The sequence below is a fragment of the Camelus bactrianus genome, chromosome 4, assembly GCF_048773025.1.
Source record: "Camelus bactrianus isolate YW-2024 breed Bactrian camel chromosome 4, ASM4877302v1, whole genome shotgun sequence".
NCBI classification, from domain to species: domain Eukaryota; kingdom Metazoa; phylum Chordata; class Mammalia; order Artiodactyla; family Camelidae; genus Camelus; species Camelus bactrianus.
Genome location: NC_133542.1, coordinates 22,368,040 through 22,394,273, shown reverse-complemented (window position 1 = coordinate 22,394,273; position 26,234 = coordinate 22,368,040). Strand labels below are relative to the sequence as shown.

The 26,234-nt window shown below is 42.9% G+C and overlaps 1 protein-coding gene across 4 annotated transcripts in view; it reads right to left on the bottom strand.

Annotated features, from left to right (window-relative positions):
- The window catches only part of TTC39B (tetratricopeptide repeat domain 39B), a 198,678-nt gene that overhangs the window by 122,763 nt on the left and 49,681 nt on the right, over positions 1-26,234 (bottom strand). For 3 of the 4 annotated variants that reach the window (XM_045509925.2, XM_045509928.2, XM_045509929.2), the window contains exon 1: positions 5,808-6,454. The exons of the other annotated variant lie outside the window; for it this stretch is intronic. In XM_045509925.2, the coding sequence (XP_045365881.1) occupies positions 5,808-5,849 (42 nt within the window). In that variant the 5' untranslated portion in view covers positions 5,850-6,454. Of the gene's footprint in view, positions 1-5,807; positions 6,455-26,234 lie in introns of those variants that run through there. 4 annotated transcript variants of the gene reach the window in all.

Genomic DNA, 26,234 nt, shown 5'->3' with positions numbered 1-26,234 from the left:
GAGGGGTGATGACCTGACCGGTATGGCCGACTGGCCAGAGTGGCTCTGGGTGTGTGACCGACTCCCACTAAGCACAGAGATGGAAGAGGGGAGTTCTGATACAGCTGGTGACCAGCGGGAGGTCTGACAAAGGGAAGCTCTTTCCAGGAAGCCTCACAGCGCCTAGGAGCATCCCCAGGTTCACATCTCCTGGGAAATGAGCCACAGAGGGACTTCAGGAGGCCCGCCTGAGCTCGCCCCCTGGGGCACCTGAGACTAGGGGCTGGGGGATGTCAACAGACAGCCAGACGGAAGCCATGAGCCTCAAGAATTTACGGTATCGGTTCACACTGTGGATAATTAGTAACAGCACCTGCACTCAGGGAGCTAGGCTAGGACAGCAAGCAGCCAACCCAAGGAAGGGCTGACTCCTGCCTAAAGAAGCACGCTTGTACCACTGGACTTGAAAGGGAGGAAGGAGGTGTGGGGCGGGGGGACGAGAGCGGAAAATGAGGGCAAGTTTCACTGAGAAAGTAGTATTCCCAGAATAGATGGGCTTTCAAAAGACTCAAGAAGGAACATTTCAGGAAAATTGCCTGTTTGTTAACCTGAGCTGGCATCCAGGCTGATGATAAACTCACGCTATTTCTTCCTCTCACTCACCTGCAGAACCAATTTACAAACATCCTTTCCTAACCTTGCCCAAATCCATCCACTCATAAACAAATGGCTGCGCTCCCTTAAGAAGGAAAGTCACAGTGAGCCACGGGGGTGAGTTTATCTGCATGAAGTCCCTCCCCATTCTCCACACCCACCTGAAGGGGTGGGGTTGAACCTTACTCCTCTTCCTGGGAAGGTCTCCTCCCTCCCTCGCCCCCATACCAGGAAACAGGCCCCCAAGCCAATTCCTTCTCCATGTTGTCACTGAGAAGTCCCTCCATTCTGGCCGCCTCTCTCCAATCCCATGACCTCTGCTCCTCTTCTGTCCTTATCACTTCCCACATTAACTGTCACAACAGCCTCTTGCCCTTCCTGCTGCCACCTCCACAATCTGGCTGCAACAACTTCACCAGATTTAGCCTCCTAAAATAAATAATCCTATCACTCTTGCCTAGTTAAAAAACCCTCTGGATCCCCATATTTTAAGAGGTCTCAGCCCTCAAAGGCTCCTCTCCCCACTTGCTAAGCGCCCTACTGAACCCAAGGTGTGCTCTCATCCCTGCCCATCTCAACTTCCACCCAGGCTAATGCTGCGCCCAGCACACCCTTCAAGACCCAGTTCAAATACCACCTCTTCTTTAAAGTCTTTGCCAGCCCCAATGGCTACCTATCCCTGTTGGTACCAATTGTCCTGGGATAATTACCGAAAGCACCACAGTGAATTTCTCAGTGCCCTGCAGTGACAATATATGGCCCTCCTACCCAAGAACTACCCTGACCCAAAGACAGAACTGGTTACTTGTGCAACTGGGTCTTCTGCTAGAGGGTATGGTCCTCAAGAGCAATCAAGCCATCTTGTCTCGGTGTGTACTTCCAGCATCTGAAGACAGCCAGCACCTGGGGATGTGCTCAGTGAATACAGACAGAATGAAAGAATGAATCCGATGCTAAGAAAATTGCAGCTATCAAATTTATCTAAATTTCATCTCCAATGCCAGTGGGGAAGTGTTCTAAGTCAGAATTAGACCTAAAAAATCTTGAAGCCAAAAAAGCAGGCCACAAAAGCATCTGTCACATAAACCATTTCTTTCCCTAATTCAGTGTTTCTCAACTTTGTCTTTATTATTGCCCTCCACCCAGGGACCCTTTTTTAGACTTTTTCCTAACCACAAACCACGCCCTACCATGAAATTTCAATAGCACCAAGATATATCCTGTGCTTTATATATAAAAAGAGCAAGTATAAAGTTTACTCTTTTTATTCAATAATGGGTTCAGAATGACAACAAAAATTTTAAGTCAAACTTTAAAATTTAAAATAATTAACACTAAATTTTATAACTGTGTTTGCTGAGTAACTTTTGAAATAATTTTAAAGTAAAATGTAATATATCAAATTACTTATAAAAATTAGCAATTTCTACATAATAATAACAATGTAACCAAATTTTTCAAAGACTTCCAAAACTGTTATTTTCCCAGCAAAGGTAAAACAATTTTAAAAATTATCTTCTTAGAAGTTATTTTTAGTAAATTTAACTTTTGTTTCATATGAGAATATAAATTTTAACTTATCTAGTTGTTAGATATTCATCAGATGACACTGATATTTTCTCTCTTCAATACTTGACATAGTTTTTGGTGGGCTGGATAACTTTAATAGGATTAAATAATAAAATATGAATTATTTTCATCTAATTTTCAAACCCAAAGTCGCACACAAAGCAGTGAGTACCAAACAGAAACAACATTCACAAGGCAGCTAATGGCAGCCCATACATATGAGGTCACCAAGAGAGACAGGATTTCAAAATCAAGCAACTGATGCACAGAAAGTCCTCTAGTCATAGCCACCTACTTGCCATAGGTTTGCAGTATTCACCTTGCATACATTCTATATGTCTTCCATGAACTCGATGTCAGCTTTGCTTGTGTAATACCCAAGAAAAACCAATGAGAAATTTAAATGTTAAGAAATAAGATTTTGTCCACCAAGCTTTTAAGGACCACAAACCATTGAAACATCTAAGATGCTTTTGCCTCCCTCCAGATCCAATTTTTGCCATCCTTGAGGTTGTGAGCCCTCACCTCTGTGTTCCTACATTTATCCTCCCAGCACCTAAACAGGAAAAAAACAAAACAAAACACACACACCAACCAGTTTACCTAAGAAAACACTCCATCCCATAGCTATCATAAGGGCCCCTCTACTACCATCATCTTTGAAAGAAAAGGGATTCCCAAATTATTAGCCCTTCTCCCAGAAAAGGAGCCCCACCCCACCTCCAAAAGCACTGACTTTTAGAGCTGAGAGAACACTCAGGGCTCATGCAGCCCCTCCATCTTCAGATGAGGAAACTTTATAAAGCCCTAAGAGATTGAGAGACTGGTTCAGTCAAGGTCACTAGCTAGAGACCTTGTCAGTCTGGGTCACTGTTGTATCTCCAAGCTAGCACTGGGCTTGGCATATAACACAGTCAGATGTTTGCACACATAATGAATGAATGGCTACTGGGCAAATTAGTGACACAGTTCAGAGCCCAGGTCACCTAATTCCTAACCTACTACTTTTTCAACTACACCAGTCTGTCCCCTTTCACTTTCCTAGAGTATCAAATAGTGGCTGCAAAAACTATCACATTTATATTAAGTGTTTGAAAAGCTTCCTAGCTCTTTTAGTTTCACACACCCAGTAAGTTGAAGAGCAGGGTGTTCAGCGCGCATGGTAGAGTGCTTCAGTCCAATGAAAGAGAGGGGTTTTCTACAAATAATTAAACCCAGTCTACAACGTTCTACTTCTTACATGCTTACCCTGCCCTGAACTCTTTTCTAGAATTCTTGTTCACATGTCATGTCTCCCGACCCAGACTGAGAATCAGAGAGAGCCAAACTGTCTTCTCTTTCTAAGGCAACTGCAAAGTTTAAGCACAAAGCAAATGTTCAATAAATGTTTGCAAAATGTATTCCAATGGAAATAGTGCACCAAGAAGGAGAAAAGTGGATTTGGCATGAACAAAAAATTCTGTTTGTACTTTGCTCATTTCCTAAGACCAGTACAGTATCTAGCATGTAATATAAGCCTAATAGTTACAGGGTTTTTAAAAAAAAAACAAATGAAAGATATGGCAAAAACTGAGAAATTATTAAGCATCATTTTTTTATGCAGTCATCCATTCATTCAACAGATATGTCTTTACCAAGCACCTGTGTGCCAGGCTCTGTAATCTAACTTCCCCCACAGAGCTAATGCCTTCCTTCCCGAGCAAACGCGTGGCAGTCGGTTCATCTCGCAGGCAGTGGGCACAGCTAGGGTAGCCATATGTCTCAATATGCCCAAGACAGTCCCAGTTTACAACTATTGTTCAAGCGTTAATTACTAACAGCATCCCCTTTCTCTCTCAACAATGTCCTAGTCTAGACAATTATATAGCCCAAACTGTAGCAAATCTTTTTCAACAAGAAAACCGGAGATTCAAAAATTTCACTCCACGTTTACCAGCTACTCTCAGTCTTGTTTCCTTGTTTCATACAGGCATACCACTGATTTAACTAAATGGTTATATGTAGAAAAGCGGCTGGGGACAAGCCTGGGCCATCAGACTGACACCACAGTGTGGAGAGCCCTGCATGTCAAGAACACAGATACTTAGCAGACAACAGGGAGCCATAAAAACTTCTGAGGAAAGGAGTGCATGTATGGTCAAAGCACCATGAAAGTGTTACAACCTTGATTACAAAAAAGATCCAAGACAGAAGGAATGAAAAAAGCTGGCTCTAAGTCATACCAAAAAGAGAGCCTAAAGCTATAAAGAAAGGTTGTCACAGATAAAAACAGCAACAAATATGTTATTTCATCATTTGCCTTTATGTGTAGTTTAACATGTTCAACAATAAATAGATGCTGGTAAGCAACTCTAGCTCATTGGTCTGTGGTCTTGAGACCCTCGTTCCTTGCAAGGGACAGGCTATTAGGAAGCTTCTGGACAGTCTGGCTTGTCCTCTTGTCAGCCAATAGTGTAAAAGGGCTGGAGCTCAGTTTTTGTCTTTTTATTTTAAGGGCTACGTTTAAAACATAGTATTCGTTGTCAGGAGTTTCCCGACAGTGAACAGATGGGCAGGAATCTTAACCCACCAACTCCAGATCTTCCACTATTGCATCATTTGAAACTAAGCCTCCTCAGGCAGCGATTTGTAAAATTCAAGTCAGGTAAAATGGCAGATTTGTGGATGCTGCTGCTGCTGCTGCTACTGCTGCTGCTGCTACTGCTGCTACTGCTGCTACGGCTGCTGGCGGTCTCAACTTCAAGCGCAAGAGAGCGCGCCTCTCTGGAGCTGCCAACTGCTCAAAGGAACAGTCAATAAATCAACAGGTCCTGCGCGCCAGCCCGGGGGTGCTCAGACACGGGCGCGCCAGCCACAGGAGGAAGTGGCTAATTATTTAAAGGCAGTTGAGACCACTGCAGGCCAGAGTCGGTTCTCCAAGCGACTTCCCTTCGTCTACCACCGACACTGGAGAACTGCTTGGGAAAGGCCCGGGCTCCGTGCACGGCGGGGAGAGCACCAATTCCTGGGCTGCTGTTCCGGGCTCCCAGCCATCCAGCCCCTCAGCAGCCCTGCCCTGTCCGCTGGCGCAGACACCCCAGGGGCTCCTTCTTCCTCCGTCTGTCCCCCTCCTCTCATCGATTGCAAGCCTTTAGGTTCTGCCACCGGGAAACTTCCATAGAAGGTGAGACTCCCAGGTCTAGAGACGATTCCACAAGCTCCAAAGGGCCAGTGTCGGGACTTCACGGTCAGACTTCATAAAGCCCAGGCGTCCCGAGAGAGGCTCAGAACAGCTCTGTGCTGAGGCTCCTGCGCTCCGGCGCGCTCTCACTCATTCACCCGCGAACCGGACGTGGCGCCCTCGATCCCCACGACCCCGCGATGCCGGCGTCAAGAACCTCGGCAGCGCCTCGGCTCCGAGCGCCGCAGAAACCTTCCTAGCTCCCGCAGGGACAAACCCTCCAAGTCTAGATGCCCCCACCCGCAACCCCTGTCTCTTACTCCAGGCGGGAGGCTGCTTGTCCCAGGCTGGGAACCAAGGGGGCGGGACCTTGGCCGTCCCTACTGGGCTCACTCATCCCTCCCGGGCTCCAAGGGCAGTGCCCACATTCCCCACCGGCCGGTACCTCGTCCGCTTCCAGCTCTGCTCCGTTGCCCACGAGCGCCATGTTCCTCCTCCGGCTGCCACCGCCCAAAAACCAAACAGGGAGCTCAGGGACAACTCGGCTTCTCGGCTCGGGGCTCAGCCCAACGCCAGCAAGGAAGGGGACGGCCCCGCGCTCCCGCCGGCTCCGGGGCGGGGCCAGCGCGCAGAGGAGAGCGTTTTCCCCGCCCCCGACGCCTGCAGACCGGCAGAGCACCCATTTCCCGAGTCGACGCCGGGCGGCCAGCCTCACCGCAAGCTCCTCCCCTTAAGGACTCGCCCCGCCCCCTACGCGGCTCCGACCAAAGCAACCAATCAAGTTCCCGCAACGCGTCTCCGCCTCCAGCCAGCATCCACCTCGGACCCACGTGGGCGGGGACATTCTGTGGGCGGAGTCATTCCGTGGGCGGAGTCACCCGTGGGCGGAGTCACTCGCAGGCTTCGCGGGTCTGGCCCACCCTCTGGGAAGGTACCTGAGAGTACCTGCTTCCTGCGCTCCGCCCTGGAGCCAAGAGCGCGCCGGGTTAACCAGGCCAAGGTCAAAACCGCGCTACCCCGCAGCCCATGGAAGCGTCCACCGGCCTTTAGGCCAATCTCAGTCCCCTTCCCTTGCCAGGTGCACACTGCGTCTCGCAGATGGTGAGGCCAGAGGACAGCCTTGGGTCAAGGTCACCGGTCATCCAAAGGTCTCTGTCATTCTACCTGCCCGGACACTGGGTCAAGGACATCAACTTCAGATACAGGGACGCTGTGGTGGCTTCTGTATATATTTGAAAAACAAAAGAAAAACCACGAGAAAGACATTTTTACAACTTAGAGCTCCTCTACCACTCCTCCCAACACCCTGTCACACTGACCCCTTTTGTAACTCCAAACATACGTGCCTAAGTTGTGCTTGAACTATAAGCTCCATGAGGGCAAGGGTGCTGTTTGTTTTCTTCAAGGCTATATCCCCAGCACCTAGAACAGTGCCTTGCAAGTCATAGGCACTCAACAAACATTCGTTGGCTTAGTTTAGAAATTGATTCCTGCAACTAACATGTCAAGTAATTGAACTATCCAACTGGAAAATTAAAAGCCATATGTTTAAGATTTTTTTTATCAGCTTTATTTTACATCCAATAAATTCACCAAGTTTGTAATTTGACAACAAATGTTTACAAAGCACCATCCCCGTTATAACTTAGAACACTCCCCAAAAGTTCCCTGTGTCTCTTTGCTTTCAATTTCCTTCCCCAACTCTGACCTCTGGCAACCACTTAATCTGCTTGTTTTCCTTGTTATCACGATCATTTTGCCTTTTCTAGAATGTCATATACATTAAATCACAGAGCATGCAGTCTTGTGTCTGGCTCATTGACAGTTACAAAAATTGCTAACATTTATTGAGTATTATGTGCCAGGACTATGCTGAGCCTCTTTCATATATATCTCATTTATCCTTCATAACCCTATGAAGTAAGTAATGTTAATTTACAGATTACTAAACTGAGGCTCAGAGAGCTTAAGGAACTAGTTTCACATCAGACAGCTATTAAGCAAGTAGGGATGCCAGAATTGAACTCTGGCAGTCTGACTCAAGGGTGTGGCTGGTAACCATTGCTCTGCACTGCCTCTAGCCACCACCTTGGCACTCTTTCTCCATATCCGTTTCAGAAGAGCAGCAGCCTGCACATGTCTACTGTATACATTTTCAGTGAGTCACCTTCGCATCCTTGAAACTTCCTCTGCAATTTTAATGATTCACTATGGACCTTTATCCTAGAAAAATAAAATGGTTTCTACCCCACAAACAACATGAAAAAAAATGGATTAGACTGTGGTGATGATTGCACAACTCTGTGAATTTACTATAAATCCTTGAACTGTTTAATTAGAATGGGTGAATTTTATGGACATGTACATTATATCTCAATAAAGCCATTTTTAAAAACAAGTTAACTTGTTTTCTAAGTGCTCTTAGAATTAGATATGTGGGGCTAGAAGGGACCTCGAGGTCATTTAATTCCAATACCCCTGTAAGTTTCCACTTCTCCCTCAACCTCCTGATTTATGCTTAAATTTCTAAGGCTGGATTTCCTGTTTGGGTCCAGAATCTACTCTGTATTACTCATGCATGATTTCATTTTTTAAAGTTCAATGGCTCCTAAATTAATATCACATTTTTTGACATTAAACCATTTGTTGGTGGCTTCTTCCACACCTGTGTGCTTTGTTGTTGTCTTTTGAATTTCCAGTCATCAAATTTTGAAGAGACACAGAAGAATTTGGCTCTAATCAGTGACATGATTATGTTATAATGAGAATCACATTTAATTTTTCAGAAACCATTCTTATAGTTTGGTAGCTTTTAAAAAAAAAAAAAAACAGGGATCAAATCTGAAGCCTCGTATGTTTTAAATTCATGTCACTAGATGAGCAACATTCCTATTTCTGAGAGAGCCAATGATGAACACTGAATGAGTAAGTGTGTTCTAGCCACTGGAACATCTAATCAGATTTCCTTTGCTTGTGGCAGATGCAAACTTTCTTTTCTTGCACATGTGTGATTCTACAAAATTATGAATCACAGATATAAAACAGCCCTTCTCAAAGAATAATTAGAATGGATTCATTTTTGTAACAGAATTCCCCTTGCCAATTTGGTGGTAATGTTGTACTCTATCAGTCAAGTGAGATTAGTCAGATATTCCATTTCCCAAAAGAAGCTAGCATAGGGTTTGGCAAGAGCAGTGTCTGAATGTTTTGTATTCTGAAGATAAATTTACTGGGAGCTGTTTGGGTTTCAAAAGAAATCTAGTATTGCAGACAATCTAATCTTTAGTATTCCTAAACCTGCTACCCTTAGCAGATATAAGGGTTTTTGTTGATACTTGATTTAAATAAAAATTGCATCTTCATCATTTGTGTAGTCGGAAAGACAATGGTTTTGAATTTAGAAATGAAAACTTTCAGATGCTCGTATCATTTTAGTCATGGGTTTGTCAATGGCTTTGTCTCACATTCATATCTTGGCTCAAGAAGGAGAATTTCCCCTTCTAAATTAGCCCCTCCCTCCCAGTCACATGCTACCATGTCTTCCTGCTGCCTTCTTAGCCCTTAACACTCTCTGAAAATATCTTGTTCATTTATCTGCTTACTTGCTTATAGTCTATCTCCCTCAACAGCAACACCCACACGCACACTGTAATGTAAGCTCCACAAGGGCAAGAACCTTTTGTGTCTACAAGAAACTCCCAGTGCCCAGCACTTAATGGATGCTTAATAAGGGGTTACTGAGTGGAATGAAAGTATAAAAAGTTCATAGTACACAGAGCATTTTGTTTAGATCTTATAACACCAATGCTTTAGCATAATGATTTTTTTTTAAAACAGAGAAAACCAGTAATAATGAGGGAGGTTAAAGAACGCAAATTACATGAAGTCTAAAAAGTAAATACTGTTTTTCTTAGGATAATGTGGCAGGCATGATGACTATCTTTAATGCCTACTCATTTTTTCAAAATTATACAAGAGCTAAGCACTTAGAAGTCCCTTAGCGATCTAAAGGGAATTAGTTCATGTCCCTGGGAGAGGTTTAAATGCTAGGGGAAAAAACTCCTCATTTAGTGGAGGCTGAAATCCTCCCTTAAGAATGTCCATGCCCTAGGCCTCTGGAGCTGGGTAAACATTCATTCTGCCCTGTTTATCAGTTTTATTCACTTTTTTTCACACACATCCATATACAATCCTTTCAACCACCTTCCTACTTATTTTCACTATATTTCTCTAAATTAGATTAATCTCATTTTTTCAGAAGAGGGAAAAGAGACCCACAGAAGAGAAAAGCAGAACAGAGACTAACTGTGGCAATACAAAACCTCAGAGTGCCGCCTTGAGGATTTAAAAACAAGAATAAATAAGGAATCTATGACAGAGGCTGCTCATCGCCGTCTTCTGTTTGTCCTCCCCTTGTTCTGTTGGTAAGAGAACCTGATTTATATAATGCAGCATGGTGCCCAGCTAAAAGACTGCATTTTCTAGAGCTCCTTTACCACTAGGAATGGCTAATATAACTAAATTATGGCCAATGAAATATTTTATATTTGACTTCCAGGAAGACTATTTAAAGGGAAATGACTGAACAGAGGCATGTGGCAATTTTGCCCCTTTTACAGACATGATGGTTGGAGCTCCTGCTCCCCTACTGGACCATAAAATAACACCTTGAGAATGGAACCTGTAAACTAGAATGTGGAACAAAAAGACAGAAGGAGTCTGGATTCCTGATGACCGTGGAGTTGCCATATAAATTCTTGACTCCCAACCTCCAGATTTCTATTATGTTAATTTCAATTACTATTAATTATATTAATTTCAATTATAATCTTATTTAATCCACCATTACATTGAGTTTTCTGTTGGTAACAAACAATCCTAAATCTAAACGTATAAGTACCTCATTCAAAGGGTTATTAGACGTTCTGGGTTCCCATATTCCTTTCCACTGCCTTCAGCTAAAGTAGTTGCAACTTCTGGCCAGGGCTGGATTGGAGAAGCCTACTGAGAGCACTCACCCAGGGAAGGAGTCACAGATATAAACCTCCTCCATAAGACATGCACATAGTAGCATCTAAATTCTAAAATCAGTTTTGACTTAGCACTGCAGCAATTAGTTCTAAGTGTCTCTAAAGCAATGCACCAAACAAAAAAGTCTGTTCTCAAACTTGAGCACGCGCCAGAATCTCCTAGCGGGCTTGTTAAGTCACAGATCGCTGGCTGTAGTCCCCAGAGTTTCTGATTAGGTAATCTGGGGTGAGGTCTGCTTAACAATGTGACTGACGCTGATGATTCAAGAACCATGACTTAGGAACCACTGCTCTCAGACATGGCAAGTAACTTGAGTCCCTCAGGCACAAGCAGACTACCTGCCAGATAGAGCCCACAACTACCGGTTCAAGAGGAAAAACTAGGAAAGTGCTTTTGTGTTGCTACTTCGCACACAAGGACTAACACTGACATTTTATCCAAACAGAAAGCTGTGACTGTTTTCTCCTTGCTATTCTTCCATCAGTAAGGAAAACAATCTAAGTGGTAAGAATGTAGCTTTATTTTTGTGTGATTCAATAAAGCCACTTTCGTCTCACTTTCATAAATTTTTATTTTTGTCCAATTGACCAACGTGCAAAAGAAGTGAGTCCTCACTGGTCCAGGTGAGCCTGACTCCCGCACAGATACTGGACCACCAGTAGCAGAGCCTCATTTCCTAACTCCTGAGACCTAAAAGGCATTGTGACCTTTGAACAGTCTACTCCAGTTCTTTCAGCTTTTTTATTTTGCGGCTATCAAATAGAGAATGAGAGGTTAAAGTACATAACTTTCCATGTCTGTAAGACTATGATCCTGGGACTTTAATAGTTGGAGTGAAGGAAGCTCTCCTTAACTTGCAGTTATGACAGAGTGGGATGTGGCGACTGGAATCAGCCAAGTAGGTGATTTTACATGGTCCGAAATTACCGGGTATCTCAAGTAATTTCCCCCCAAATGTCACACTAGCTAATATGCGAGAAGGAAAAAACAATTTTTATGGTGAAATAATTTATGCTATTCTCTATACTTTATACTGTCTGAATACTGTCACTGCTTTTTGATGTTTCCAGCTGACTTGGAATTCCCCATTGGTTTCTGGAAACATTTAAATACTGAAAGGTAGGTTCCAGGGTGATGGGAGTCCGATGCAGTCTGGGAACCTCTAGTTCAGCTCAGCAGTTGTAGCTGGGGTCAGGGGCGGCACAGTATTATTTCTGTGCGTCTGAACTGTTTTATTGCCTCCTAAGCCCTCAAGACAACCCTGTGAGGTAGGCAGGGCTTAGGTCTTACAGATGAGAAAACTGAGGCTCTAAAATGTTAGATGACCTGCCCTAAGTCACATGTTAACGTTAAGGCCCTTTTTCTGAAAGGTATGTTATAAAGGATATAACTGTGGCCTGGAGGCTGTTTTTTTGGAGAGAGTAGGAAATCTGCTTTAGTAGGACAAACATACCCCAGAAATGTGTGAACTCCCCTACCACTCACCCCCGACCCCGCTGGCTCTATGTTTGGTCATTATCTGACAATACCAAAGCCTTTAGAAAAGTAGACCTGTGGTGGACTCAAAATGTATTTTTGTGGCACTGTTCATGAACAAGGGATCCAGAAAAATCAGAAATGTCAAACTGTGAAGAATGCTGAAATAGGTCCAGAGAAGTATCTCCTGTAGGTAACTACACTGAAGAGAAGACCCAAAGAAGGCTGTTGGAGTCTCATACTTGAGAAAGAACTTCGTGGCTTTCTTGTTTCTTATGGCATTAGCCTGAGGAGAGCCTGTGCAGTTTAACTGGTTCAAAGAACCTGAGGTCAGAGTTCAGGGCAACCACAGCAGCTGGACCTTGAGACGCAACATCCAGGAAAGTGAAGTGAAGATAATCCAGGAAAGTGGGCTCCCTCTATGCGGAGCTCCAGCTTCTGGGAGTACAAACCCTGGCCCAAATCTCTGGCTGACCCTGGAACCATGCACATGTGCGGCCAGCTCCAAGCAGCCCAGCCAAGGTGAAAAGAGCTGAACTGAAATTTCAGCAGCCGCTCACCACAAGGGAAGGAGTGTTTATTGTTCGTGTTTCCCTAAATTAACGGACTAAAAACTAATAATAATTCAATACTCTTCAGAGGCTCGAAAAGAATCCAACTCAAACTCGGGCATATTTGATTCCAGAACTATCTTTCTAGCTGTTTCCTAGCTATTTAAGCAATCTCCTTTCAAGCATTGTGGGTGGGAATGGGAAAATTACCGTATCTTCCTTGAAAAGCAGTGAGGATGCAGAGTTAAAAACCCCACAGCTGGGAATTTATCCTACAGACATACTCACATATACGTAAGACTACCTACACACAGGGTTACTCACTGTGGCAATATTCGTAAGACTATAAGCTTGACATCTATCTAACTGTCCATCCACAGGGGACTGGCTGAATCCCTTGTGATCCTTCCACATAATGGAGTATTATTAGTCAGCCTTTAAAAATAAAATACATAAATGTAAGGAACCTCTTTAAGGACTGATACTGAGTCATCTCCAACATACATTATTAAGTGAAATAAGCAAGGCGCAAAACAGTGTTCATTATTCTCCAATATTCTTTCACCTTTCTTCCAAAATTTCTAGCTACATACTTCTTCACCTGGAATCAACTGCCTTTTCCACTGCTCCTGGGCAGCTGGCCATGTGATTGAGGTCTCCTCAATGAGGTGTGTGCAAAACTTTCATGTGGACGCTTCTAGGACCCTTCTTTAGACACATATACTCTGTGACCTTTGCACTTTGTCTTCATGGGACACATCCTTCATTGGATACACTCCATCCTGCTGCCTGGAACATGGGTTCTCTCATCTTGGTTCTTGATTGGAAGGGAACTACATCCTTCTTGGAGCTCCAGCAAGCACTAGCGCTGGACCACATACTCTTGGAATTTTACCTGAGAGAGGAATAAACTTCCATCTTGTTACAGTTATTTCAGGTCTTGGGTTTTTTGAAGTTGGACCTAATCCTAACTCTTACACAGTATAAACACTGCAGGCCTTTTGCCAGATTTGGCTAAATTGCTCTCCAGAAAGACTGAGCCAATTTGCACTGCAGCGAGTGAATATTCTATGAATGGGTAGAGGGCTCTTCCTGCTGCCACCTCCCAGATGCCAGGTGCCAGCTGTCTGCTAGATTCAGAGACAGGTAGAAAGGACCCGCAAATATGACCTGGACACCACGACAGGCAGAGGCACCAATGCAAGAAGGAACTTCAGAAATCAAGACTGGTTTCATCCAACTGGCCTCTCTTTCTCTTCTCACTCTCTGCGGGTGCTAGAGCTTTCTTCCCTTCCATTCTGAGTCCCCTGTGATACCACAGCCAGATCTATTTCCTGGTGGGAAACCAAGAATTTGGATGCCTGCTCCTCAAAAAGAAAGATCAGGAGGCTTCACCCAGTGTTGTTTCCTGCCTGCTGACTATGGCACTGGCCAGCAGGGAGGGGCTCACCGATCCGTTGTCCTGCCTGATAAAGCAAACAGGCAGGAAAGAATAAGGTATGATCAGGAAGCAATTTAATTCTCTCTCCAACTGCGTCTTCTGGAATCTCAGGCAGGTACCATAGCTTTTAACGTTACTCAGAGATATACTAGAGTCTAGTCCAGCGTAATAATTATAAAAATCCATGTCATTCAATTTAAAATTCCCTCCACCCCATTCCAAGTTTCTGTAGAGGGGAAAGAGAAGACAGCCTGTTTCTTTCCTCTTTCTCACTCTTCCTCCCTACCCCGATCACTAGCTACAATCTGGGGCCCTCACAGAAGAGAAATGTTGGAGGGTACAAGTTTGCAATGAGTAGTAAGTCCCAGAGAGCTAATGCACAATATAATGAATATTGACAACAATACTATATTACAATCATTAAACTTGCTAAGTGACTAGAACTAATTATTATTCCAAGAACTAAAAAGGAATGATAATTACATAACATGATAGAGGTGCTCATTGTCAATTGCTACAATGGCAATTATATTACAATATACAAATGAATCAAAGTAACCGGTTGTACACCTTAAATTTACACAATGTTATATGTCAAATACATTTCAAGTCAAAATAAAAATAAATAAAAATTTAAAATGTGGGAACCCTCTAAGGTTGGAATGACAGATATAAAAGCACAAAAGCTTTTATATGACTAGTACTGGTGCCCTCCTTGTGGGCAAATGTTAATCCTTCCTGTCACAAGGGGCCTTTGCTGATTGGTGACTTCTACAGGTATGAATTTTAGCTTCCCTCATCCCCAGCGCTGCCTATAGAAAATGCCTCTTTTGATGGGGGAAGGGGTGGGAGGGCTGTGGGGAGAGATCCATCACCTCCCCAGGTGTTCCTGGAGAATGTCTGAAGGTTCTGTTAAAGACAACCTACAGTCACTCTGTGTGTCTCCTCTAATGGTGTCTGAGAACCACACACGTGCCTCTGACATCAGAGGATGGGCAGCTCACCTCTAATGAAGCCCTTCCTTCCTGCTGAGTCCCCAGCTAGACTTCACCTAGACCTCCCCCAGCATAGACAGACACCATTCCCTCTGTCCTTCAGCTCAGGTGGCTGCCTATCAAGTTTTCTGAGTCATTTTATTGAAAATTCCTTTGAGTTGAAAGGAAGGAACAGCCTCCATCCCCTACTTCTCTCCTCACCAGAGTTGGGTCAGGGAGAATTTGCAGAGGACACAACAATTCTGTCTCCTAGAATCCGCTTTACTCATATTATTCCAATGACCTCTAACGAATTCACAGCCTTCTCTTGCATCACTTTGAAGTGGATAATAATCCAAGGTCACAAAGCAGATTTGGGAACTCACTCTGTCTGCATGTGCTAAGAGATGGTCTAGTTCCTGCCTTGTCTGTGAATAGGAAGGGGCAGGTCCTTTGCACTCACTGTTTTATTCTTAGGTCTTTGGGGCTTCCAAAAGCAAAAGGCAACAGGAAGTATCACATTCACCATCCTTTAGATACGTTAATTACTTTTTTATGCAGAGAATAATCTGGAATGATACAGAAGAAACAGAATACACTGTTTACCTACAGGGAGAGAAACTGTTGGCGAACACAGGAGTGGAGAGAAGAATTTTCAGAATATACTAAAGAGATGCCCTGCCAAAATGTCTCTGCTGTTTTTTTGGTAGACTGCCTCTTAATTTTAAACACCCAAACTTCTTAGAATATACATATTTCTCATTACAGTTTTCAGCCAACATTTACATAAGAAAAAAATTATATTAATATTCCCCAAACACTTTTCAGGAAAAGTTTTGAGTTACAGTCCAAAAACAATTAGTAGAATATCAGAATCTCACTTAGATGGTTTTGAAAAATGCACTGAGTGTCAACACCAGGTTCCTGCCTCAAAGGTCTTGCAGATTCAGAGACATGACCACCTGCAGGACAAATACTGTTTGTAACCATGTTAATCATTTGGTGACACAGAGCATAGTCCATCCTAACAAAACTGTTTGTTCAACAGTGTTTCGATTATATTTTAGAAAATTTAGGAGCTTAGGGTCAATATTTAATGTGTTATAATTTTTCTTAATATATTTACTAGAGCATTATTTTATAATCCTGCCTAAAGAGCATAAGGCTCTCTGTAATTTTTATTTGACTTACAATTTACTAATGATTGGCCCCAGTTAGATGTTTGTTTATAAATAATTGATAAGATGCAAACTCTATCCAGTAGAAAAGTTTTCCTCAAAGGTTAGAGTTTTATTGCCCTGAAGTACATTAACTGACTTTACATCCATTTATCAACTTCAATTTATATTTTTTCATTCAGTGCTGTATAGGGCTATAGATACATATGTTTCTCCTCTGCTCCTCTGAACCAGTGTTATTATCTACTGGTTTCCTTATTAACAAATTAAATATGTTTTTAAACATGTGCTCACAGTATGTTTGTTCTAGAGTCATGTTTTTATTTTTTGTTTGTTTTTTTAATTTGTTTTTTCAGTCATGCTTTTAACTTTCTGAAAATTCTAAAATTAGAATTCACATGTTGAATCAAGAAATTATAGAATCACAATCATGTCATCCCATTGATCTAAAATAATGTGCGTATATGTACATGAAAAGGAAAGATTTGAAATAATTTTTACCAAAATAGTTAATGTGAGCAGTTTTGAAACAGAGAGTAATCATCAGATAGACTCATTAAATCTGAAACCTGCCTTCACTGATCAAGCTTGCTTTAACTATTGCTACAAAAACTTGTATGTCCTCCAAGTGGCACATAGCCTAAACAGTAAGATGTTTGCCAAGGTCTTTTCAGGAAGTTGGAGTCAGCTGTGCCCAGTTCAAGCTCAAACCGGTTAAGACTGGTTAGGACCACTGACCTTCCAACAGGGCACTTGTGAATGTCTGCTTGGTGACCTCCTTATGTAAGAGGGTGCAAAACTCCCCCTCATAACTTGAAAACACCACCATTTTCTGAACATGCATCCCAAGAAGATGCCTGTAGCTCAGTTACACCTGCACAGAATGACAATTAACTGCATTTTTTTCTTATTTCCAATCACCTTTCCCCACGCTCCCCATGCCTCAGACCACCCTGCTTCTTTATCCAACAAATACCCCAGCCCCGCGCCTTGGGAAGGCCATTTTGAGACTTGTTCTTTCGTCTCCTAGCTTGGCTACCCGCAAGTGAACCTTTTTTCTGCTGCCAACCTCAGCATGTCAGCATTTGGCTTGCTGTGCGTCACGTAAATGGACCTGGTTCCATAACAGTTTTCTCTGAGTGGGGCGACTTACAGTGTTTTTCACTTTCTTCCTTATGTGTTCCTCTGTTGTATACATTACTTTACAATGGATTTGTATCATCTCTAAAGTTAGAAAAAAATAATACGGTTCATTCTCATTATTCATGGTAGTTACTTCCTATAAAGTTGTCACAAATACCAAATTAGCAAATACTGAACCCTTGCTCCTGGGGGAAATACAAGGTTAGTTTCCTGCAAGTTTCTGGTCACAACACTTTTGTCAATGGATCAATACCTAACCTGGTTTTATGTGTGTTTCTGTTTAAAGATATATTCATTTAACGTATGTTGTTGAGTCATTAACATTGAATTCATGACCAACAGCATTATAACTTAGACCTGAGCAAAGCTCATCTAGACCCACTTTTTCTCTGTAAGGCACATCACAGCCTTCTTGCACTCAGGAACTAGACAGTGCTTCAGCACTATGCTTGAGGGCCATTTAAGCAGTAGATTCACCAAAGAGAAGCACAAAAATGCAAAAAAAAAAAAAAAAGGCACTAAATAGACTACAAAAAGGACATGGTTTTCAGCATGAGAGAAAAATGAGAAGGCAGAGCATTGCCTCGTTCCACTCAGCTGGGAGCGTGAGCATTGGATGACTCAAATTTTCCACTGCTTTGCATATTATGATTTAGAATACATAGCCTTAAAGGTCTAAAATTATAATTTCAGAATGTCAGGAAGTTAAAAACATGACTCTAATACAAACATACAAACACACACTAAAAATCTATTTAATTCATTAATGAAGGAACCAGCAGATGAGTAATGCCAGTCCAAAGGAGCATAGGAGAGATCTTGAAAGTGCCATGAGTATTGATTTTGAGGTTAAAAATAAATTTTAGCAAGTTGGTGAGTTCAAAATACCAAATCCACAAATAAAGAAGATTGACTGTATAACTATTTTCACCATAATATATAAGTTATATATACAAACTATAATACAAAAAAAAGTTTAGAATCACCTATGTACATTTTGCCTCAGCTGTTGGACTCTGAGCTTTAGAAGACAGGGGTGATTTCTCACTCATAACTAAATACCCAACAGCTACCTATGTGCCTATAGTATGTGCTTAATAAAGGTCCTTTTCTCACCACCACCTACTTTTCTGAATGACAAACTAGAGAGCCTACAAAGATTCACCCTCAATCCTGTAAAAGAAGTTCTGCTGTTCAGAAATCATCTGTCATTGTTTTTGGCCACTTAGCATCTGAAACTCTTTGTTGAGAGAACTCCTGCCTAAGGCAAAGTTACCTATTCATTTGAAAAGCTGAAAATGCCAGATTTGCTTCCCCAGCCTCCCTCGTAGCTAGGATGCACACAATCACAGGTGTTCGATTCAGGTGCTGAATTCAAAGCTTGTACCTGAACCAGCAGATACCCTGCAGAATCCATATGAATATGGGTCATGACAGTGGAAGCTGCTACAAGCCGTTTCCAAAAACAGCTGTAGCAATTGTCCTAGTGAAGGTGGTCAGTGTCCATCTAGTGTCAATAGCATTGACAACAAGAGCTGCAGAGTCTGTGTACAGTGGGACCCAGACTGCGGCATGATAATGGGCATTGTTTCTGGTTGTGAAGTCTCTGAGTTGGTTCTCTGAGCTATCTGGAAAATAAGCAAGATATCCTTCTAGTAGCTTTTTAATGAATTCCTTTTCTGCCTCAGTTAGCCTTCAATGGTTTCTGTTGCTTGCAGCTAAGAATCCTGACTAATACATATATATAAAGGATTACCCTAATCCCTTCTAGATAACAGTTTGGATCTCAATTTGACAGCTTTGACAAAGAACAAAATTACAGCAGATTAAATAATATAGAGGGTTTACTATTTTCTGACTAAAGGGTGAGCTTGGAAGGTAGTCCAAGAGGTTTGAGTGGCACAGATCCTCAAGGTCACTTAGGGACTCAGGTTCCTTCTATTTTGTTTCTTCCTCATCCCCAGCCGGGGGAGGAGGGGTTTGCCCTAATCCACTATCAAAATCTACATTTCAACCTGCAGGATGGGAGCAGAGGAAGTGGAGAGCACATGGTACCCTTCTTAGTACATGACCTAGAAGTTTTACACATCAGTTCTTGCATCTCATTAGCCATAACTTAAAGTCACACACAAGGGAATATGAGAAATATAATCTCTAGCTGGGCAGCGGTATACACAGCAAAACTCAGAGGGTCGTATAACTAAAAGGAAGACGTTGGGAATGACTATTGGGAGAAAATTCGCAGCTTTGATTATATACTTATTTTCCACGTATAGCTGCTAGCATTTGCTGATCGTGCACAAGGTGCCAGGCACTTTACATTATCTGTGTGCACACAGTTTGTAACCTCTTTAGAAATAAGTTGTAAGTACCAAGGGAGCTTGAGGAGGACATGACTTTGCTTTAGTCAGGGAAGACTTCCTAGAGCAGGAATGCTTCTTCTAATGCTTAAAAACAGCCAACAAAGACAAGGGTAAAAAACGGAAGAGGGATTGGCGTTTCTGCCCAGTTGAGAATTTCAGAGTTTACCAAGTTTACCCCATTCCCACCCTGAAACACTATCTTAATTGTTGTCTTCCTCCTGCCTTTGTCATACCTGCAATGTTCAAGATGGCACATTCTTTTATGTTTTAGATTCACTAGTTTCTAATCTTATCAGTTAAATACCCATTCTTAAAGTCTGAGAGATTGAAGCTGAACACCAGAGCTTATCAATACCCAGGATGGGGGAAAAATATGTCTAATGGAAAAATCCTGGTTAGGATCCTATGCTGTAACCAATAGAGATGAACACTCTCTGATAAAAGGGAATTTGTTCTCAGCGAGGTCCACGTTGTCATGGAGACAGAGGTCTGAGACCCTCCGATAGATGCGCTCGGCTCCTTATCATTCCTTACTCTTCTTTCCTCTCTGGAAACTGAAGGATCCCATACCTCCCCCAGCCCCACCCCACAATTTGTCTTGACCCTTTTCTCAGTCCATTCTGTTTTCTCCCTGGATGATCTTATTTACCACCCAGGTAAACTGTCATCCAAGTGTGGGATTCCCAAATCAGCATCTCCACCCCCGCTCCAAATCTGTATTTTGCCTGCCAGCCTGACGTCCCCTCCCACATTTCTCATAGCATGTTATACCCCTCCCAGTCAAACTGCTTGGAAACTGAGTCCTTGTTGACTCACTGCTGCCCCACAACCCCACATTTAATCCATCACCACGTCCTGTCAGCTCATCTTGATGCCGCTTCTCTCCATCCACACAAAGTCTGAGTAGCAGCATCTTTGTCATTTCTCATTTGAATTTTCAGCTGATCTCACCGAAATTCCCTGGCTCATCGAAGGATCCTTCACATCAGGGAGAAGTACGGCACAGTGTAAGCAGCTAGGTTTCAAAATGGGTTCCCGCAGAATCTCAGCTCCCTTAATTTGTGACTCCTAGCAAGTCACTTAATACAACTAAACATCAATTTCTTCATATAGGAAGTGGAGGCAATTATAAGGCATAAAGATGTTATAAGGAGTACATATAATAATCTGTATAAAATGTGTAGTACATAGAAATGCTTAATACATTTTACCTGTTACTAGCGTTAATTCTTATCAGAGTTAGGATCTAAAAATACAAGCTTGGTTGTCTGTTAGACATTTGTAGTGCACACAGTATCCTGATCTCCTTTGGGGCCCATGGAAGCCAGCTTCCTAGCCTCCTTCCAGTTAATGGGGCCATGTGACTAGTTCTAACAAATGGACAAAAATGTCAAAGATTAGGTATGAGATTTTGATGCACTTTCTCCTCCCATTTGATGACCAAGGAAGCCATATGTTCCACATGGTGCTTCTACAAGGTGATGGAGGCTCCATCAGCCTGTGTGCATCTAAGTGACCTCAGAGCAGAGGCCCACATTACTTTGCAATGGACACATAGTGTGAGCAACTCAGATTTGGGAGATGTAGCCAGTTAACGAACTTTATGAAGGAGTCTCAATGACAAGATAAAAACTTACCATGTCTGCCTTACCATGAAGGGACAGCTTCTGAGCGCACTGTAAGGTTCAAAATAGTAAGCTTTTGCTCTATACCATTCCTGTTACCCACCATGCCCATGTGTAGTAGGCTTCTAAATTAGTGAAAGCTTTGTGATTTTAGATTACTGACACATTATTCATGCTCACAAATGTGAGATCTAAAAGGGAAACAGTACAACAATATAATTTTCTTTCTTTCTTTTTTTTTTTTTTTTTACTGTTGGGGTGTGTGTGTGTGTGTGTTTATATTTTTCCTCCATTTCGGGTTTTTTGCCTCATGTCTCAAAGCCCTACAGACTTGCTATCTTCCAAGATGGGATGGAACTCCCACATCAGCCATTTCACCCTCCACATCTCTTTTCCCAAGTGGGCCACTCCTTTGGAGAGTCTCTGGCTTCAGCAACTTGAACGAAGCAGCAACAGCACAAAGTAACGTGTAGAATCAACCGCTGCAGATTTCATCTGCCTCTTACTGTGACGGGGCCTCAGAAAAACTGAAATGGGGCACCGATCTTTGGCTCCTCCACAGCTTGTGAAAAATGGAGGGATATATTGATAAAACCATGTCCCCCACAGGGCTGTGAGAGCCTCAAGGCCTTTAAAGGCGTTTTACTGATGTCTGTCTCCACAGCGCCCAGCCTGAGAGACTAAAAGATGATGGACTCTGCCCCCAAGTCGTTCCTAGTCTAGTGGAAACATTAAGCTGATATATGCGTAACCAAAACAGAGTATAAACTATTGACAAAAGGGTTTTGGGATTTCAGAGAAGGAAGCATTCTGTCTGGCTGAACTGACAAGAATTCTTTACTAATGAAGTAGCTTTATAGGGGTAGAAGAGGGAGGGGCAGAGTTGGGGGCAGGAAACGCCAGGCAAAGGAACCGCTAAAAAGGTGACATTTTTATCTTAATCACTAGCACCAGAATAGGAGAGAATAGTCTGGGAAAATACTTTGGTAAACTATTAGAATTAAGGGTGAGAACTTCAAGCTCATGGTGACTAAATGGTTCAAGCAAAGATCAGGATCCCTACACTGGATTAGGGGAGGCAAAGGAGGGACTCTGACCCGTAGCCACGTCAGGGGGCCAATGCCCTAAGCCATACATACCCCCCACCCTGTATAGAGTGTACTAAGCATTTAGGGAAACGGCAAGGAGCTTAGAAAGTGTGTCACGGCAGACAGCCTAAAAATACAAATTGGGACAAGTACAACAAAGTGCAAAATGCTGTGATACGGAATTTGGAGTTTATTCTGATACCAATAGCCTCAGACTATGGCTCTTTTCAGTAAATGTCCCCACGATCCAGTCTTTTTTTTTCCCTTAAGAGAGATCCTATATACACTTTACCCAGTTTCCTTCAATGGTAACACTTTGTCAAACAAACAGAAAAGTGCCTCCAGGATATTGGCATTGATACAATTCACTGATCTTATTCAGATTTCCTAGTCTTATTTGTACTTGTGCGTGTGTGTATTTTGTTTTACAATTTTATCACTTGTGGAGGTTTGTGGATACACCACCACAGTCAAGAAATTGAAGAGTTCCAAGATTTCAAAGATAACCTCGTGTTATTCTTCTGTAACTACACCCACCTCCCTGCCACACCGCATCACCCCTAACCCTCACCCCGAACCCCTGACAACCCATAATCTGCCGTCCATTTCTAAAATTTGGTTATATCAAAATGTTCCATAAGTGGGATGACACAGTATATAATTTGGGAGGATTAATTCTTTCCACTCAGCATAATTTCCTCATGATTCATCCAAGTTCTTACATGTGTCAGTTGATTGTTCTTTTGTTGCTAAACAGTGTTCCGGGAAATACATGCAACACAGTGTATTTAACCAATCACCTGTTGAAGGACGTCTGGGTTGTTTCTAGTTTTGGCTATCACAGGTAAAGCTGTTATGACCACTCTTGTACCAGTTTTGGTGTGAACATAAGTTATCATTTCTCTGGGATAAATGCACAAGAGTGCACTCTCTGGGTCATATGGTAATTGAATGTTTAGTTTTATAAGAAACAGCAGCTGTGCCATTTTATATAACAAGTATGAGTGATCGAGTCTCTCCACACCCTCTCCAGTGTATGAGCTTGTCATCATTTTTCATTTTAGCCATTCTGACAGGTGCGTAGTCATAACCCACTGTAGTTTTTATCTGCATTCCCCTGATGGCTAGTGATGTTGAGCATCTTTTCATGGGCCTGTTTTAAGCCAAATGTCCTAATCTGGTGAAATGTCGATTCATGCCTTTGTCCATTTTCTAACTGGGTGGTTTGTATCTTTCCTCTTGGGTTCAAAGGCTAATTTAGATATTTGTCCTTTGTTGGATATGTGGTTTATCCTTTATCAAGTTGAGGTAACTCCTCTTCCTTGCTAACGCACTGAGAATTTTCATCATGACTAGATTTTCAGTTTCATTAAATGTTTTTCCTGCATCAATTGATATGATCACATGATTCTTCTTCTTTAAGCTTGTTGATGTGGTAGATTATATTAACTGATTTTGAATACTGAGCCAGCTTTGCAAGCCTGGAATAAGTCCCACTTGGTCATGGTGTATAATTCTTTGTATACATTATTGGTCCACACACTTTTGAAATGCACAAACCTAGGCGTTATCCTTAAAACCTCCCTCTCCTTCTCCCACATTGTCCCATTACCATAATTGTTACCTCCATTTCTACCACTCCCCTCCTAGTCCAAGTCCCTATTCCCTCCTCCTTGTACGTCAGCAACCTCCCACCTGGTCTCCCTACATTAATTTTGCTTCATTCCAGCTACTTTTTACACAGCACTCAAGGATATTTTCATACCATAGATCTAATTTTGATGCTTCTCTTTAAAATCCCTCCTTGGCTTCCCACCACTTTTAGGCCAAAGCCTCACATCCTTAATGTGGTCTATGAGGCCAAGTGTGATTTGATCTTCCTCCAACGGTTACCTTCCTACAGCCCACTCTCTGTGCCTCAGCACATGAGCCTTCTCCACTCCCCCGGATTCATCTGCCACCCACTCTGGGGCCTTTGCATGTATTATGCCCACCTACCCTCTCCCTCCTCCTTTGTCAGGATGACTTTTCAACTGACAAGCCACTTTTCCTGGAAAACCTTCCTAGCTCTAGAGGAAAGATCAAGAATATTAAATAGATGCATGGAAGACATAACAAAAGACCAAACATTCCTACTTCAGCTGGCCAATGACAGCTGGCCATCACCTGTTAACTGCCTTCACTGTGGAGCATCAGTCTTAGGCAAGGTGTCAGGGAAAGTTGCTTGCCTTTACTTACGGCCACTCAGCATAGACACCCCTCCTTCACGTCTTCTCATGACCACATTCCTGTCCCTACTTTACCTGAAGGGACCCACAGACCCCACAGTGCCTGACATCTGGAACCCTGGAGCTTACTCTCCCTGTCCCCACACTACCCAACACGCTCTGGGGGGTCCACCTAGAATCACTTGACAGAGCCCAGCATCTCCCTTCCCCTTCTGCTGTTCCTACCCTCACCCCAGGGCAAGGTACCCCTGATTGACACATGCCCAGCTGCCTGTTTCCAAGGAAAGGAGCCCCACATAAACTTGATATGTTTTGAGTCTTTGGGAATAGAATGCTCTTTATAACAAGTGAGTCAATCAATCACTTGACTTTCAGGTACTCAGCTTGGAAACACATTTCCAAGAACATGTGATGTACAAAAGTAGAGACTGCCTGTACCAGAAATGACAAAAACCGACCAAGAGTAACATGGGGACACATTGTGTTTGTTCATCAGGAGGAACCATCTCTGAGAATATCAGAAGCAAATCAACCTGGCTTTAGAAGAAAACAAATCCCCGAATATTATTTTTGATGTTCAATGCCACTCCAATCTATACCTCTAAGGTTTGGAATGAACAAGTTATAACTAGAAGAGTAGTTTCAACTAAGTGTTTTGATCATCCCTCTGACCACTAGGCTTACAAAATACCAACATATTTGCAAAATCTTAGCCAGGAAATATAGAATGCCACACAGGCACACATGTTTACACACTCACCATTCGTTTGGCTGTTCTAAAATGTCCACACAGCTTTGTGAGGGGAATTTGGGGTGTCCGTGGAAAAGGCATTGATCTGAGAAATCTCTTAAGAAAATAAAACCACCATCACTGTGCAGGAGTAGGAATCTGGCTGCTAACTGAAATGTAGTCATTCTCTCTAAACAGAGCTCCGTGCACATTATAAATGACAAGACAATATGTGTTCTGTGAACTGAGTAAGCTGAGAGACCCCTGTTAAAATCCCAGGGGAAGCAGCGATCAGTCTCATGCGCATGCTCCGAGACAGTGTGGTGGCAGGTGCAGCGGCAGGTGGTAGGGGAGTGAACCCCAGTCCCTGACCTTGTTACTGACCCACACTTGGTCCTCTCACCCCATGCCCTGCACAGTCAACCTACTGACACTGGAGGGTGGTGAAGGAAGTACGGCATTTATTGCAAGGCACCCAATGAGGGGCCACACAAGGAGAATGGGCAGCACATGCTCAAAAGATCCAAATTCCCCAATGGCTTTCAGGAAAGCTTTTTAGAGGCAACATGAGGGTGAGGGTTGTAGGGGGCCTGATCAGCTTGTGGACGTTCTTCTGACTGGGTGATGGTGAGGTAACAGGGTGGTGTTTCAGGAGTTACCATCAGCAGCAGATCTGGGGTCAGCATGCAGTTAACTTCTTCCACCTGGTGAGGGTTTTGGTATCTACAAAACAATTCTTGGATATGGCTCAGGAGATCATCTATAGCCCTTGAGGAGGAACTAAAGGCCCTTGACTTTGTTTTATGGGTAAACTGTTATTTTGTCTTGCTTTGACTGTTTTCCTTTGTTTCTGCAGTTTCTCACTTCTCTAATTAAATTTAATCTTTGGAACTTGGGGAAGGCCTAGGAGGCTAAAACTTTTCTACAAATAAGAAGCAGGGGACACCAGGGTGGGGGGGGGGGTCTGTCACTATGAAGGCCCCACAAGGTCCTGCTCAGTCTCAACCTCAAGGCTCTTGAAAACTAACGAGAATCCAAGAGGCG